Below are 16,234 nucleotides of genomic sequence, written 5' to 3' on the forward strand. Positions count from 1 at the left end.
AAGGGGAACATAATAATAAACTAATGACTCAGTTAAAATTTCAAATTTAAAATCTTGAGAAATCCAAACAGAAAGGCCCTTTTAGTTTCCAAGTTGCAAAGTTAGAACTTAGAAGGTTCTACCATTTGGTCGGCACTCATTGAATTGAATGTTTTTTCATCAAAGTGCCGGCCTTACGGTAGCAACGACAGGGGGGCCGGAACACTCAGCACATCATTTTCTACTAACTTAGTCCTTTCATTAAAACAGTGCAATCATTCATTCATGTTTGGCACGCTACTTCATATTTCTATGTTCCATATTCATTACTTTTTTATGCTGCCCTAGAACACTGCTACTTAACATTTTGCTGTCCCTGGTTTATAACTGTCATAACTAACTTGCATCACAGATTATTTCTGTCTTTGTTTGCCTTTGATGATGAAGACACCAAGTGCCTCTTCAGTTGTTCCCTTTCAACCTCCCAAACAATCTCGTCAACACAGAAACCGTGAGGTGAGTTCACGGTTTCTTCCATCATCTCCAACAACAACCTCTGTTGAACACTCTTTTCCTTCTTCTCCACGTGAAGTTCTCTCTCCACTTCGACGCAAGACTGGTTCTAGTTCAACAAGACACAGCAACAGCAGCAAGCACGCCGAAGAACAAGGCCCTGCCACACGCCATCATCAACTATGGCCTTCTTCTGCTAAGAGAAACTCTGTCACGCTTGCTGATCGAATCAGCGAGGACAGGATCATAGAAAACCTTGAACATGACAAACAGATCGATTCTAAGAAGCCCAACAAGGCAAGTTCTGTTTTTTCTTCTAGGATTAAAAACAAGAATAGCAGCACTCTTGAGAATGGTTCAAACAATGGCTATGGGAAGAAACACCGTTCCATTGTTCCTGGAAGATTTTCCTTGGATGAGAATGCCTTGCACAGAAAGTTATCATCAGGGAGAAACTCTTTTTCCTCCATGAACTCGGTCGATTCAGAATCGGATTACAGCGAGGTGTCCATGAGTTTGAATTCAAGGGAAAAGGGAGTTGAGGTTCCCTCCAAGTACATGAGTGATGAGATGAAAACAAGGCCTAGAAAGGGGACTTCAGATTCCAACATTGTAGATATTATGAACACCAATGATTCTTCCATTTTGTTTAAGAAACTCAACTTGAAAACTCCCATCAAGAGGGCAAACTCTCTTACATCAGGTTACAAGAGTTCTACGTCTCAGTGGGCTTTGTCACCTGGAAGGACTAGTTCACCATCCATGTCGATTGAAAGCATGGATAAACCGTTGTCCTTTTCGAGCTTGAAGAAACAACATAGTAGTCCCATCATGACTAGAGGAGTGGAGAGATTTTTGACCATGGGTTTTGATCTCTTCAAGAGCAAGAAATCCTTGTTAAATCCTTCTTCGCCAATGGGTTCTGGTGGGAATTATGAGGCTGGCCATCAGCTTCGCTTGCTTGAAAATCGGTTGATGCAATGGAGGTATGCAAATGCTAGAGCCAAAGTTGTAAATGAAAACATTTTTAATCAAGCACAGGTACATTATATTCATCTCTCATCTTACACTTAAGAATGATTTGCCTCTAGATGCGCAATTGAGAAATGGTGCTGATGCTTTGTTGATTTAGAGCAATTTGTTATGTGCATGGGATGGCCTTACAAAGCTGCAGAATTCAGTGCTAAAAAAGATGATACAATTCAGCAAACAGAAGCTTAATATGAAGCTCAATTTCATATTGTATTCTCAAGTTAGTACTAAATCTTAAGAATCATCAGTCATGTTATTCTTCCTCTGGGCTGATATATAGAAACATATATATATATATATGCATGTGACAGATGAAACTGTTGGAGACTTGGGGAGGTTTGGAAAGGCAACACTCATCAGCAATTACCAAGATCAAAGAGAGTTTGTATTCTGTTATCTGTAGAATTCCCCTCTTGGAAGGTGCAAAGGTATGGCTACATTCTCTATGATGAACAATTCTTGCATAGATGAAAAAAAAAAAAAATCAACACCACAAGAGATACAAATCTAATACTTTGTATCTAGCTGCACTTACAATAAAGTAAGGAGGGTAAAAAAAAAAAGTATTATGAAAAGAAGTTAGCAGGCTTCCCTTAAGTTGTAACAATGACTAAATATGATGTGTCAGATTCGTATTAAAATAGCAATATTTCCTTCTTATTCGAAGAACTGTTAACAAAGTTATTATGCTTATAGGTGGACTTACAATCAACATCAATCACTCTACGGCATGCAACTGATGTCACGGCTTCTATCGCGTCAATGTTAACTTGTTTCCCACCTTCAGTATGTTTGTTAAAACACTATGCTTGTCGTGTTTTCGACTGATGAGGTCTTAAACTTGAAATTGAAAATTTGCTTTATCATCAGGTTGATGAGACTGCTTTACTGCTATCAGAATTAGCAGAAGTAGTTGCACAAGAGAAACAACTCTTAGAAGAGTTCTATGATCTTTTCCAAATCATATCTGTCTTTGAGGTAACTATTTTTTTATCTTTTCTAAAATGACAAAGGGGAGTAGATATGGTTTAAACTTCTAAGTTTTGTCAATCAAAATGAAGCATTATGTTCAATTTTGAAGAGAGAAGAGTAGGGAGGACTAGAAGTCTAGAGAAATTTCCCAATTTTTAATGCTTGCAGATTAAAAATTTGTACTGTTTACCAATTAGAGTTCAGCCAAACTTGTACTGTTTCTGTACTGCTTATTTATGAAGCTTTTGTTTAGAGCATACTAATAGTTTTTGATAATATATATTGGCAGATTCAAGAGAGAAGTGCAAAGTGCAATCTCATTCAACTTGAAAGTTGGCAATGGAAACAACAACAACGGCAATTACCACACGAGATCACATCATAAAACTCTAGGCTACTAGTGGAAGTTTAACCAAGATAAATAGTATAATTACTATGACAACCTCAAATAGGAAAATGGTGGCAAAATATAATGAAGTTAGTATCTGTTGTTAATTTTCTTTTCATAAAGAACAAAAAAAAAAAAAAAAGGCAAATCCATAGAACATAATTCATTTTAAGTTATATAATTTTTATGATATATTTGCGGTATGTACTTTTTAAGATTACCGACAAATTTCCATCTAATGTATTTTACCTGAAAACAGTAAATATGATTCACAAAACCTGCTTGAAACTCTATTCTTCATTGATCTACTCCTTGAAGAAATCAGTTATTAGTCATTGCAACTATGAGTGCATTCTTTCTTGAAATTCTTCAGGTTGGTCATGAAATATGTCAGAAGATTAATGGATTATTGTCTTATTTCATCTACTCTATGTTCTCTTGCTTCAGCGTTCAAGCTATTCTTTCTCCTTTGCTTCCACAATAATCTACTTGCTTGGGCATGTTTCATTACAGAATCTTTACCATTGGCCTTTTTCTCAACTCCTTGCTGCTCCTCTTGTTTGTTTATTTCATTTTCCTTCCCACTCTTACTTTTAGCAGTAACTCCTAAATTACTATCATCTCGAGTATCTTTGACTTGTCGATTTACTTTCTCCTTGTCATCTTCATTCGTCTCGATCAATCTATCATCATTCCCACTTCCATTCATAACTTCATCCTTGGATTCTACTCTAATCTCAGCATCCTTGAAAGTGTTCAACTCACTATTGTTTCTCAAAAATTTCCCTTGTACTTGCAGCATCCTAATCTCGTTCTGTTTCTCCTCGAATGCAGATTCAATCACTCGCTGCTCTTCTTTTAGAGAATCCATGGTAGACTTCATCTGCAAAACTCTCTTGTCAAGCTCCATCTTCTGACCTTTCAATGAGTATATCTTCACCTTCATTTCCTCAATCTTACCTTCTATCTCTTTATTGTGATCTCTTTGCTTCTAATATTAATAACATAACCAAAGTCATAATTTGGTTAGAAAAGACAAGAAGAAGAAGAAGTTGGTTTTACCTGCAATAAAAGCTGAAGGGAAAGAAGCTCCCCGTCTTTCTCCTTGACAAGAAAGCTGCATATTGCCTTGTGCTCTTGTTCTCTAAACTTGTGAAGCATCAGAACACCAAGAAATGAAACACCAAAAGCTAGCATCAGCATGAAACCATATTGCCTTGTTCTCTTGTTCTCTCCATGTAAACCTTTGTTTTGAGCCATCTTTCTCTATCAAAGATTCTGGTTAGTTTTTGGCTTATAGTAGTTAATCTAGTTCTTGCATTGGGTACGGCTTTGGATTCACACAAAGAACATGAGTCATGAATTCAGCTACTGCTTCTTTTATTTGGCTGGTATTCTTGGTAATTGCCACTAAAATTCAAATACAATCATACTTCTATTATACAATAGTGGTCATGTGGGAAGTGGGAACTGGGAAGTGCTTTTCATATATATATATATATATATATAATATTTATCTAATAGTTATATATATATTATACTACTTACATAGAAATTATTAGCATAATTTTATATAAAGATGATAATTGAAATATAGATAAAATATTATGTCACAAGGTTTAATTATATATTAGATTAAAACTCGCACATTACACAGAGTATCATAATATAAAATTATTTAGTACATATACAAAATATAAATTTTTTTTCTAAATTTTGTTTGTCTTATGTTAATAACTTAATATATATTAAATTATTTTAAAACTGAAATACAAAAATTTAATTTATATTCGAATGAGAAATTATAATAGCACAAAATTATATAGTTAAAATAAATAACATAGATTTTATATAAAAAAAGGATATATTACACATTGACCTAAACGGATAAACCAGGATGATTTTGCAAAATTTCACCGTTCACACCACCACGAGCTTCCTTAGATCCGCCACGTTCTCTGCCGTCAAAACGTCAACGGCGAATGCGGTGCCTGCCTCACGTGCCCATTCTTCATCCACCGCACCCTTCGGATGCTTCATCCATTCATAAACCAGTATGCACAAATTCCCTAAATCCTTATCTAACTGGGGAAAGAAAAAATGCTAATAAGTAATAACATGCTACCAAAATTAATGCCTGTGATTCTTTTTCTCTAATCGGTTTCGAAAACTAAAACAAAATTTCATATTTGTTAATATTTTAGATTTTAGATAGATAAGGTTTGGTTGCTTGTCCTGTGTTATGGATAAAAAACAAAAATTGATGGCCACAACTTTTGTGTTCATTCATTCATTTTGTTGAATATATATGTACACTCTTGAACACACTATTACTGAGTGACTTTGTTGTTGTCAATTGAAAAAAAAAAAAAAAATCAAAGATGTTGAAGTCCATGCTTGGATGCTGCAAAGTATACATATCAGAGAGCAGAAACAAGACTGCATTAGAATCTATTGAAAAAGCTGCAAGTCTTTTTCCAAAGGCTCCCATAATCAACAAGTTTGAGGATGTGGACTACAACAGAGTTGGCTACACTCTTGTCTCTGAGTTTGAGGAATCAGAGCCATCATTGTCGTCGTCATCATCATCATGTCAATTGACATGTGCTGTGCTTGCAATGGTGAAGGCTGCATTTGATGCAATTGACTTTGGATTGCACAGTGGAACTCATCCTAGGCTTGGTGTTGTGGACCACATTTGTTTTCACCCCTTGGCTGGTGCTTCCTTGGACCAAGCAGCTACGGCTGCTCGCTCCTTGGCTACAAAAACAGGCTCTACCCTGCAAGGTTAGTTGCATTGGGAAATTTTCATATTTACCTCACTAATGTTATTTACAAACAGCCAATTATAAGAATATTATCATGTATTTTTGCACTGCATATTAGAAATGATGACTATTGATTAAGTGTAGTTGCACAAACTTAGATTTAGGCAAATTTATTAGCTTGGTGTTAGTTTATGGATTCTGTTATATGTGGATTGTGGAAGGACTTAAGGAGATTGTTATTTCATTGATAAGGGGTTGTTTAAAGTTTCACGTGAACAAAGCAAAATTTTATTATACTACATTCTGGAGGATGCTCTGAAACATAAAACTGATCAATCACTGCACGGTGGATACTGAATTCATAAAATTGTACCAATCCACTGTTTTTGCACCGGTTACGATGGGCAACTTCTTTCTAGTATGTTTAAATGTTGAAAATGATTGAAATTTTATGCAGTACCTACTTTTCTATATGGAGCAGCACATGAAGAAGGGAGGACGCTTGATTCAATCCGAAGAACACTTGGTTATTTCAAGCCAAATGCCAATCAAAACAGATGGATTGGGGGGCCAACATCACACACTTTGCCCCTGAATCCAAACAGTGGTCCTGCTCAAGTGACTCCAGCTAAAGGTGTTTTGATCATTGGAGCAACGAATTGGGTTGATAATTACAATGTCCCTCTATTATCTTCTGATATTAGTGCTGTTCGTAGAATTGCGAAACTTGTTAGCGGAAGAGGTGGTGGGCTTCCTTCTGTACAGGCCATGGCACTTGCACATGGTGAAGGTGTCATTGAGGTAGCCTGTAACTTGTTGGATCCGAATAAAGTTGGTGGAGAACGAGTACAAAATAAAGTTGAGTGCCTTGCAAAGGAAGAAGGTATTTCTGTGGGAAAGGGATACTTCACAGACTTCTCGCAAGAAGAAATTATTCAAAAATATTTGGAGCTGTTTAAGGAGAGAAATTGATGGCAAACAATACCAGGTATATTGGATTTTTCCATTTGATGAATTTTCATTCAAGGAGTCAATTTGGCATTTCCCTTGAGATTAGGAGAGAATATATGTATAAGGATGAGTTCTTCATGCTAAAGCTCATCCTTAAATTTTTATTCTCATTTTCAAGGGACAATAAGATTGTTCCTAAAAGACATCATTGTAGCTTCTCATGAGGATCCCAAATATTTTGATCCATCCAATGAGCATTATGTTATAACCTATAGAACATGAAAAGATAAGAACCCAACCCAACCATATTGATACCTCCTCTGATCTTGTGTAAGTTCTATCTTTCACTCATCACTTTTCTCTTCTCCCAGACTTTCCTCAGGTCTAACAGGGCAATTTTAGAAGTTTGGACAAACGAAAATCACGAGTATGCTTCAATTTGCAAAAAGGTTAATAACTATCTTGATGGAAAAGTCCTTGTTATTCATTAGCAGGATTAATCATATAAGTGGTGACAAGAAATATTATTGCCCATGTCAACTAATATCTTAACCATATTCTCTGAGGTTTTTCTGCCCATTTAGTGTTTTATTTTTATTTTAATTCTTCACTGCCATCCGGCTTAACATGTTAAACTATATTACCATACCTCATACCTTTTCTCTTTTTAAATAAAAAAATGCCTTCTCATAATGCAATGATGCCTAGCACTCTTGTCTTGTTGTTCCAAGTTCCTATCTATAATACGGGTTGAGGTTGTGCTTTTATCTTTTGGCTAAGGTATAGAACTCAGTATAATACACCAGGCCTGCACCTTTCATCCAGTGTGTATCGAAAGAGACAGTATATATCAAAACAAAGACTACATTAAATTGTGGCAGTTGAATTTGGTGGTGGAAGCTATCTCCACATCTGAATTGAATGCAGCATTTACAGTCCCTTTTTACCATAGAGCGAGATGTGAATTTACAACATACATTATTAACATTTGGCCAATTTTATAGTACCTATGCGTTGGTGTCTAAATTTTTCCTAACTTATCTTTTATAGTAAGTTTTGATTTTTTAGAAATAATTTATTTTTATATCTTTTAAATTAAATATTGATTTTTAACCTTTTTAATAAGTAAACACCACTTTTTAGGCACCATAACATTCACCTTAACATTTACAAAACTACTTTATTTGTATGAAAAATGTTCTCTGTTCTATTATCCTTTTCTCGTTACTATAAAAGTTTGATACATCTTTAAATCAATGTTTTTATTACAACATGCAATCAAGTTTAAGATAAAAAATTTGAATTTAAGATAAGTATCTTCCCCCCACCCCCACACTTCTCTCTTACGGTTTTACCACTAATTGAAGTATCTAATATGAAAAAAAGCTCAAAGAACACATGAACCAAAGAATTTGATTAAGCTGAGTGTATCAGTATTCAGTAGTACTAATATCACACCTTAGCTTTAGGTCTTTTAATTCTTTCTCGATGAGTAAGTAGGGAAATTAATGCTTAAACAAATAATGCATATCCAATTCAGTGGATTATACTTTTCAATTCTATGGGCTTTCCAGCATTAAGTAGCTAACAAAAAATGAAGGTATGAGGCAACAAGACAAGGAAGCAAGATATTTTAAGCGTTTTGTGAAAATGACTGCTTGTGCTAACCTGTCATGTTTTCATCAAGAGATTATCTAAAGAAATGTTTGTGACTTATTTTTGGACATTTGCAAATTTAGATAAAAAAAAAAAGATATCATATTCCTATCTAAATTAAATTATCAACTAGTAATTGCTTTAAGTAAGTTGCTTGTACAATATAGTATTAAGTTAACCAGAATATCTGAATCACGTTAATATCAAAATAATATCGTTGAATTCTGTTCATGTAAAAAATACGTTAAATGTTATATTCACAGTTCACTTAAGCTATAATGAGGATATTACGTTAACACATTGGACAACTTCAGATTATTATTCACTGCTTTTAGTGATTTCTTGTGGTTGCAATCTCATCATAAAATCAGAAATTTAAGACGGTGACAGTGATGGATAACAACACTGGATTCACGCTCTTGGGGAAGCAACATTTTTGTTTTCACATACGATACTGTGATGACATGGCACCACGTGGACACATTTTGTCCAATGTATATATAGTAGCTTCATATTTATTGCTAAAACCACCGAGTCACTGACATATGATTTATTTATACAATCTTGTGAACTCAGGTTGAAGCTGTTGTGAAGAAACCACACACACCCCCCATGGAGTTCAATTCCACTAGCAAGGTCAGAAAGAATATCTTCCTTCTTCTTAGTTTCTGTTCAGTGATCTTATCTGAGGAAAACATGTGTCTATAGATCATAACAGATACTATACTGGCGAAGTTTATGGATTAACTGAGTAATCACATGCATATTTTAAGTATGTGTTTCTCTTCTTCTTTGTTTGATTTGTTTATTTCTTTTGCTTTCTCAATGTCTTAGCATCTTTTAGTTTAATTTATTGTATAATGTTAGTCAACCACAGAGAGAAGGGGTAGACAATAGTGTTCTGTTGAAAAATATAGTTAGTACTGTAATAAGGAGGATGAGTATCAGAGTATCAATATCTGAAGGATTTTGAAAGTTCATCTTTTTCTCCTATTTTCTTCAATGCTTTTGACTTTTTCTCCTCAATTATACATATGGAATATATTATTGTATTTGGATTTAGACAAGTTTTCTTTTACATAATGAATAAATAAATAAATAATTGAAAATGTTAGTAGTTTTTCTAACATGTAAAATATATCACTTATGCTCTAGAAACTAGTTGAGTATCCATAGAAAAAAAAGTCACATGTCTTAGAAAACTTGGATAAGGATTAAGGATACAATGTCAAAATATTCAGTGATAAGATGCATGTACTATGGTAGCCACTGGTAGTGAGCCACGTGTAGTGTAGGGACCTCAAATTATTGGATAGGGATACCTCCCTTCTTATATGAACACATCACCATGCGGTACACGCTCAATAAAACAATACTGCATTTTCCCCCTTCTTGCTTTTGCAGTAAGACTATGAAGCATGGTATCAATGATGCAGTATGATATTGATAATCTGAGAAAACACTTGTAACATCAACTGTATTATAGAAATAAAATAAACAAGATAAAGATTACATTACAGTTCTTATTGTGTGTAAAAGTAATCTTATTTGAAATTAACCATGATCTCAGTCTGGACTCTATGATAATGACTAATTGACTATGTTGGAAAAACATTTTTTAAGTTCTGTTTTTTAGCATTTGCTTTGAACAATTGAACACATGTATTACCTTTTAGAGTTTCTGCTTCAATAGAGTAAATGTTCACTCCTTAGTTGTTTATTTAGGATCAAAAGAAAACCATAGACCAATCCATCTTATTGTGCTGCAAAATCTTTGTCTCTGAGGCGCGCAATCTAGCAACTCTTGATGCAATAGAAAGAGTAGCAAGGCTGAACCCAGAGACCATCATTGTGAAGAAGTTTCCTGACCTGCCTTACAACAGAACCAGGTACACCCTTGTGTCTTATGTACTGCATGACTGCACAGGAAATGCCATATACAGCCCCTTGCACCAATCTGTGGTTGCCATGGCTGAGGTTGCATTCAATGCCATCAACCTAGAATTGCATGATGGGGCTCACCCTCGCCTAGGAGCGGTGGATGACATTGTTGTCCATCCACTTGCACGTGCTTCGTTGGATGAGGCAGCATGGCTTGCAAAAACACTGGCAGCAGACATTGGCAACCGATTCAATGGTAAGGCCAAAGGGCAAACTCATTAATGGACTACAACGGTTCTTTACAGTAACAAAAATAAAGATTGTCTACTAAAGTCTATTTTATGTCAATGAATAATAAAAAAATTAATTATGAAAGGCCTAGTTCGGAACGTAGATATAATTTGCGACAGCACACCATAGCAATGTCTAATCTATATAGCTGAGCCCCATTTAGTGAGACAATAACTTAGCTTGCATTGATGTGTATGAAAGATTTAAGTTGAGTACAAATTACAAAATGTTCCATCGTTGATGAGGTTCATCATACCATAGTGTCATGGACTCAAAAGTGTGGTGTAATGCATGAGAAACTCAATTTTTTTTTCTTGGACACATTAACACTGCTTTTCTTTCTGTATCTGAAATGCAGTGCCAGTTTTCTTGTATGGTGCAGCACACCCAACAGGGAAGGAACTAGACACCATTAGACGAGAGCTCGGATATTACCGGCCTAATTTCATGGGAATCCAATGGGCAGGGTGGGCTATGCCGAAGATCCTACCTCAGAACCCAGATGAAGGACCTATTGTTGTTTCAACGTCTAAAGGCATCTCAATGATTGGCGCACGCCCCTGGGTTGGACTCTACAATGTGACAATCTTGTCGACAGATGTGTCAGCGGCAAGAAGGATTGCAAGGAAGGTCAGTGCTCGTGGCGGGGGGCTTCCGAAGGTGCAAACTTTGGGGCTTGTTCATGACAAGGATTCAACTGAAATAGCCTGCATGCTGTTGGAGCCTAATCAAATTGGAGCAGACAGAGTGCAGAAACATATCGAGATGCTGGCAGCAGAAGAAGGATTGGATGTAGAAAAAGGATACTTCACTGACTTATCACCAGAGATGATCATAGAAAAATACATGAACCTTATATCTGCTAACAGATCATGATTGCCACATAAATCATTTGTTGATAAACAATAAAAAAATTTGTGAGATCCTATTGGCCTTGCAACTTTGTAAATAAAGTTGTTGTAATGAAACTGAAACAAGCACTTGAAAACTGCTTCTTTTACTGCTTGTTGCTTCTAACTCGGAACCTAGAATATGAATATTAGCACAAAATTCCGGCCTTCTGCATCATCAATGAGAACTATAAGCAAGCTTATGTACACTTTAAATTTTCCTAATTGAAGGGTCACACTTAACAGTTAAAACCCTTCATCACAAACACTGCTTGCTTCTAAAATCTTGAGACAACAGTGTCTGAATCAGCACACTCAATCTCTCAGCACCGGGTCCTGGCCTAAAAACCGTATCATTGCCACGCAACAGACATGGATCTTCACCACCTTCTGAGTTATCAACACACCATGCCCCAGGTGAAAATCTATGTGTCCTTCCCAAGAGTTCTTTGTCAATCTTGTCCAGCACTGGATCATCCTTTGCAAACTTTCTGGCAAAGGGAGCATTGCTTTTAACCATTTTGTCAAAGTCCTTCATTGTCAATTTCATAGGATGCTGCTTTGGAGGAGTGTCCCAAGCAATGTAGTGAAGATCATGGCTTATTGCAGTGTGGCGAAATTCCTCAGTGTTGCAAATGACAGTGTGGAAATAACCCTCAGGAGAAGAGATAAAATTTGCATAATACATAAGAATAGTCCTTGGAAGGTTATCCCATCCCCATATACAGTACTCCATAAAGGATCTTGTTAGCACAACCCAAGCTGAACCTGTTTAGAGAAGCATATATACTAAATCAACTTTGATACAACAACAACAATAGTGATAGATAAAACGATACCATTGAGTCCTATCATATATTCAATAGTGATAGATAAAAGCAAATGGAGGGAGTACTAAATAGGTGCCAAAATTTCTAGGTTAACTAGACATTTAACAAACTTATATGCTTGGTTTAAGTTAATAGTAGTATAGCAATAAATGCATACAGAATTATGGATTATGGGTTATAGTTTCATATATATACCTACCTGTAAACAGTTTAAAAAGAGTTGGAAGTGTTCTTTTCTGAGTAGTCCATGCTATATCAGATTTCTTTGATAAGTAAAGGCCAGGATCAATAACAATTGGCCTTACTCTATGGCTCCTGAGCAAATAAACAGAAATATCAATATCAACTATCAGAATTCAGAGATGGTGAATAATTTACAGCTCCATTTGTTCTCCCTCCAATAGTGTATGAAAAATTAATGATTAACTTACAGTTTCCAACCAGCAATATGCGTATGCTCGATGAAATTGAGATCTCTCGACAGATTAGAGAAAACATGAAGTAAATCTGAAAAGACAGGAAACAAATATCATATAACTTCACAGAAGCGTTTAAACAAGAAACCTGATCATCTTATGATTCAAGCACAGTACATGAAGATATGTTCAAAATTGCTAAGATTATAGTACATAGATGTTTATTGCATTAGAAGATTCAAGTCAGGAAAAGATAAAGCCCCATCTGATAGCTATGGGGTTAAGAACAGCATATTGAAATCCCTTGCACTCTAGTCAATTGAGCTACAAAACCTAGCTTATTGATTTATTGAGACAACAAAACTCACTTGGAACTTGACAGATCACTCAATAATTTGCATGAAACATATCGAGCTTCCAACAAAAATGCAAGGACTCAACAATATCAAAGTAAAAAAAAAAAGTGGCATATATAAAACTAAGATGATGAGGATTATTATTTTCACAATTTATTGTCATTAAGCACTTATCAGAGGAAACCACTCAACAAAACTATGATGTATGCCTGAATAAGACTGGAAGGAAGCTTAGAAAGAGAATTTGAAATTAGCAAAGTAGAATTGCAGACAAGAACACTAAACAAAACCCGGACTTAAAAACATGAGGAATGAACTACAATCATAAACCTACACTTGCTAACCTCCTTTCTATTAAAGGCAACACGAAATATGAGTAAGGCCAAATCACGAATTCATTTATGAGAGGTAATAACCAGTGAATCTATACTGGTAATCGACAACAATATGATGATGGATGAAATTTAATTATTGCCAATTTTACTAATCTTTGATGTCCTTGAAACAGTAGCAATCTAGACAAAAGAGAAAACAACAGCACCTAGGAATCACAAGCAAACTACAAATCTTTCCCTTTTACTTGACAGGCATTCTATGTTTACCAAGTTTCTTGAAGTTGTAGAAGCACATTATGTCAACACAAGAAAGAAAGTGGTAGTTTATGCAAGCATTTTGACAAGAAAACAAAAGTAACATCAAACAAGCAACCATAAAAAGGACAAGTTTCTAACCATCCTGTGTCACAAGAGGGTAATCCGAGGCGCTGAGGTTTATAAACCAGTCCCAATCCGAGCTCTCCTTCAGTAATATTGCTATAGCTTGGAGTGTACAAGCAATCATAGTAGAACCCTTGTAAGTCACCAAATTGGATTGTGACATAACACGGACATTCTCTACCTCACGAAATGTTGGATCGCCTTTCACTGCATTTGCCAATTCCAATCTTTCCCGGGGCGGTGCCTGAAGATCCAAATGCAGGATATACTGATTTCTTGGGTGATAAACTGCCTGCAATGTCCTCATCATCCTTTGACTATCACCTTTTGTGCCTGAAATAAGATATGCCAACCTAGGTGGCTCCATTTTCTGAACCACATTGGCATTAACCTGCCTTTCGAAATCTGATTCCACAAAATAACCACCTGAATCCTCTGATCTTGCAAATGAAATGATGTCAAAGGTTGAAGATTGTTCTATCCCTTCAGAAGAGCTAAGAGCCCCAACAATTGCAGTAAGAACAAGACTAACAAATACAAACAAACTGGCAAAAAACGGTATAACCCATTTCCTATCACTGAATAATCTTCCTGAATGAGAACTAACATTTTTCCTCATATTCTATTTCAGCAGTTATGAATCAAAATCCAAATTTGAAACTGCTCACCCTTGTCGGCAAGAACCAAGATCTCTATAAGATGGAAACCAAAAAAGCAGTACCCCACAAATCTTTAGCTGATAATAGTACAATGATGAGTTTGGTGGCAAACCTAACCAACCCAAAAATCAATCTTCTTTAAGCTGAATGGCTAACAATTATGCTAATTTTAGTGCAGGATAAGACATGGTTTTCAATTAAAGATGCTAAATTTACATCAACAATAATCCTCACCAAACGTTTTGATTTGGGAGTTGGGACCCATCTTCATGAAGGAATGGGGTCAAACCTGTTTATTACTGCCTCACTAGAAAGTTAGCAACTTTTGATTGAAGGGCGTAAGAGGGTGAATGAAAATCTACCCTTCAGTGTGTACTGTAACTTCAAAAAACTTCAGTTCAGATTTCACCTGCGAGCCATTAATGCAGCTTGTTCATATTTTCGTACACTTATTCTCCCTCCCTTTTCTGGATATTGCTTCAGCAAACAGTGCTCAAGATCTATTTGTTTGAAACATAACAGGAAATTCGCCTGGAGTGCAAGTTTGAGTTGAGTTGGTGTTCAATTGAGGATAGAGAAAAAAAGAATCCAAACTCAAAGAATATTGAGAAATGAATTTTTTCTTAAATAAATTAAAGGACAAGTTACGAATATAATTGGTTTGAAAGGCAAATTTCTCAGATTATAACGTTTTAATATAGTAGATAAAATTACGATTTTTGTATATCTATAAAAACTGCTATAAGATATAATGAATTTTAATTGAACGTAATCTGTTACAAAGTGTAGTAATTTATATGGAATTTTGTGCTGGGCGGTTTCTAAAAGAATTTTGCAGATCAAAATCGCAGTTTCTAAAGAAATATTCTCTTGCATAAACCGTAACATACAGTAGCGGTTTATGGATAAAGAGATTATTTCTATAAATAAATAATTTAAAAAATATAATTTTTATATAAAAAATAGATATTTAAATAATAATGATAATAATATTATTTTAATTTAGAATAATTTTAGAAACAATACCAAAAATTTATTATATAGTTAGTATTTGATATTTTATTATGTATATGATATAATAAGTAAAAATAGAAAATAAATATAAAATATATGTTATGTATATTTTGTTTTTTTTTTTTTATTTTTACTAAAATTTCTTTTTTTTTATTGGGGTCTAGAATTTGCTGTACTATCAAAAAAAATAACAAACTATATAAAAATAAAATTATATTTAAAAAAATAGAAATAAAACTAAGATTTTATATTATATACAATATTAAATACAAATTTAATAAAAAAAATAAAATAGTTAATTCTTTAATTTAAAACTTATTCAGAATTAAATTAAATATGAAATTTCCGTAAAAAATATGATTAAATTAAATATTTTTATTTTATATTATTTTTTTATCCTACCAATATATGTAAAATGAATTCTTAATTATAATTTAAATAAAATAATTAAATTTAAAATATAATTTTATTATTTTCTTTTCTTGATGTAATACAACAATAATTATACTTTAAATAATTATGAATTTTAATTTTAATCTTTCATGTTAAAGAATGTTCGTCTAAACAAAAACTAAAAAACTAAGTGAATATATCTAAATTACAAGTAAGAATGTTAATACTGAATATTTGAGTTATAACTTATAAGTAGATATCTATCTCGTCTATTAAAGTGGAGTATAATTTGACTATTCATACCTTTTATTTGACTAATCTATTAATAATTTGTCGTGTTTATGATGATTTCTTTAGTTCTCGTAATTTACCATTGTTAGTATCAACTACTAATCATCAAATTACTAAAAGATTATAAAAATTTTAACATGAAAATTAATATTAAGTGTTTAAAAAAAATACTAATTTAATTCATCAGTATTGACAAGAATAAGAAAATTGAAGTTGATATGTTAACTCAAAGTTTGAA

At 34.2% G+C, this 16,234-nt stretch overlaps 5 protein-coding genes across 12 annotated transcripts; 3 read left to right on the forward strand and 2 right to left on the reverse strand.

The window, feature by feature from the left end:
• The first annotated feature begins 313 nt into the window (after positions 1–313).
• Positions 314–4,179, forward strand: LOC130943326 (QWRF motif-containing protein 3). The gene is made up of 8 exons (XM_057871160.1): positions 314–1,533; positions 1,625–1,744; positions 1,836–1,952; positions 2,221–2,310; positions 2,395–2,502; positions 2,786–2,973; positions 3,719–3,812; positions 3,920–4,179. Exons 1-6 carry the CDS (start codon positions 418–420, stop codon positions 2,879–2,881), a joined length of 1,647 nt encoding a protein of 548 aa, XP_057727143.1. The 5' UTR covers positions 314–417; the 3' UTR covers positions 2,882–2,973; positions 3,719–3,812; positions 3,920–4,179.
• LOC130943330 (uncharacterized) lies at positions 3,041–4,995 on the reverse strand. Of its 3 annotated transcripts, XM_057871170.1 has the most exons (3): positions 4,802–4,995; positions 3,947–4,294; positions 3,044–3,875 (listed from the first exon to the last, which is right to left on the reverse strand). In XM_057871170.1, exons 2-3 carry the CDS (start codon positions 4,142–4,144, stop codon positions 3,291–3,293), a joined length of 783 nt encoding a protein of 260 aa, XP_057727153.1. In that variant the 5' UTR covers positions 4,145–4,294; positions 4,802–4,995; the 3' UTR covers positions 3,044–3,290. The 3 variants fall into 3 exon arrangements, with proteins under 3 accessions (XP_057727154.1, XP_057727153.1, XP_057727152.1); XM_057871171.1 differs by lacking the exon at positions 4,802–4,995 and having other exon boundaries at positions 3,041–3,872; positions 3,947–4,792; XM_057871169.1 differs by lacking the exon at positions 4,802–4,995 and having other exon boundaries at positions 3,947–4,792.
• On the forward strand, positions 4,776–10,859 carry LOC130943329 (uncharacterized). 5 transcript variants are annotated; one of them, XM_057871167.1, is made up of 7 exons: positions 4,776–4,938; positions 5,266–5,671; positions 6,110–6,640; positions 6,975–7,052; positions 8,836–8,895; positions 9,985–10,148; positions 10,790–10,859. In XM_057871167.1, the coding sequence occupies exons 1-3, from the start codon at positions 4,867–4,869 to the stop codon at positions 6,622–6,624; spliced, it is 993 nt and encodes a 330-aa protein (XP_057727150.1). In that variant the 5' UTR covers positions 4,776–4,866; the 3' UTR covers positions 6,625–6,640; positions 6,975–7,052; positions 8,836–8,895; positions 9,985–10,148; positions 10,790–10,859. The 5 variants fall into 5 exon arrangements, with proteins under 5 accessions (XP_057727150.1, XP_057727146.1, XP_057727151.1 ...); XM_057871163.1 differs by lacking the exon at positions 10,790–10,859 and having other exon boundaries at positions 8,836–9,031; positions 9,985–10,218; XM_057871168.1 differs by lacking the exon at positions 10,790–10,859 and having other exon boundaries at positions 6,134–6,640; positions 8,836–9,031; positions 9,985–10,218.
• Positions 10,860–10,878: 19 nt separating this feature from the next.
• LOC130943331 (uncharacterized) lies at positions 10,879–11,419 on the forward strand. The gene has a single exon (XM_057871172.1). The coding sequence runs from the start codon at positions 10,879–10,881 to the stop codon at positions 11,305–11,307; it is 429 nt and encodes a 142-aa protein (XP_057727155.1). The 3' UTR covers positions 11,308–11,419.
• Positions 11,420–11,514: 95 nt separating this feature from the next.
• Positions 11,515–15,145, reverse strand: LOC130943328 (beta-glucuronosyltransferase GlcAT14A-like). 2 transcript variants are annotated; one of them, XM_057871162.1, is made up of 5 exons: positions 14,533–14,572; positions 13,655–14,133; positions 12,583–12,658; positions 12,351–12,466; positions 11,515–12,089 (listed from the first exon to the last, which is right to left on the reverse strand). In XM_057871162.1, the coding sequence occupies exons 2-5, from the start codon at positions 14,004–14,006 to the stop codon at positions 11,581–11,583; spliced, it is 1,053 nt and encodes a 350-aa protein (XP_057727145.1). In that variant the 5' UTR covers positions 14,007–14,133; positions 14,533–14,572; the 3' UTR covers positions 11,515–11,580. The 2 variants fall into 2 exon arrangements, with proteins under 2 accessions (XP_057727145.1, XP_057727144.1); XM_057871161.1 differs by having other exon boundaries at positions 13,655–15,145.
• Positions 15,146–16,234: the final 1,089 nt, after the last annotated feature.

This window comes from Arachis stenosperma, chromosome 8 (genome assembly GCF_014773155.1).
Source record: "Arachis stenosperma cultivar V10309 chromosome 8, arast.V10309.gnm1.PFL2, whole genome shotgun sequence".
NCBI lineage: Eukaryota > Viridiplantae > Streptophyta > Magnoliopsida > Fabales > Fabaceae > Arachis > Arachis stenosperma.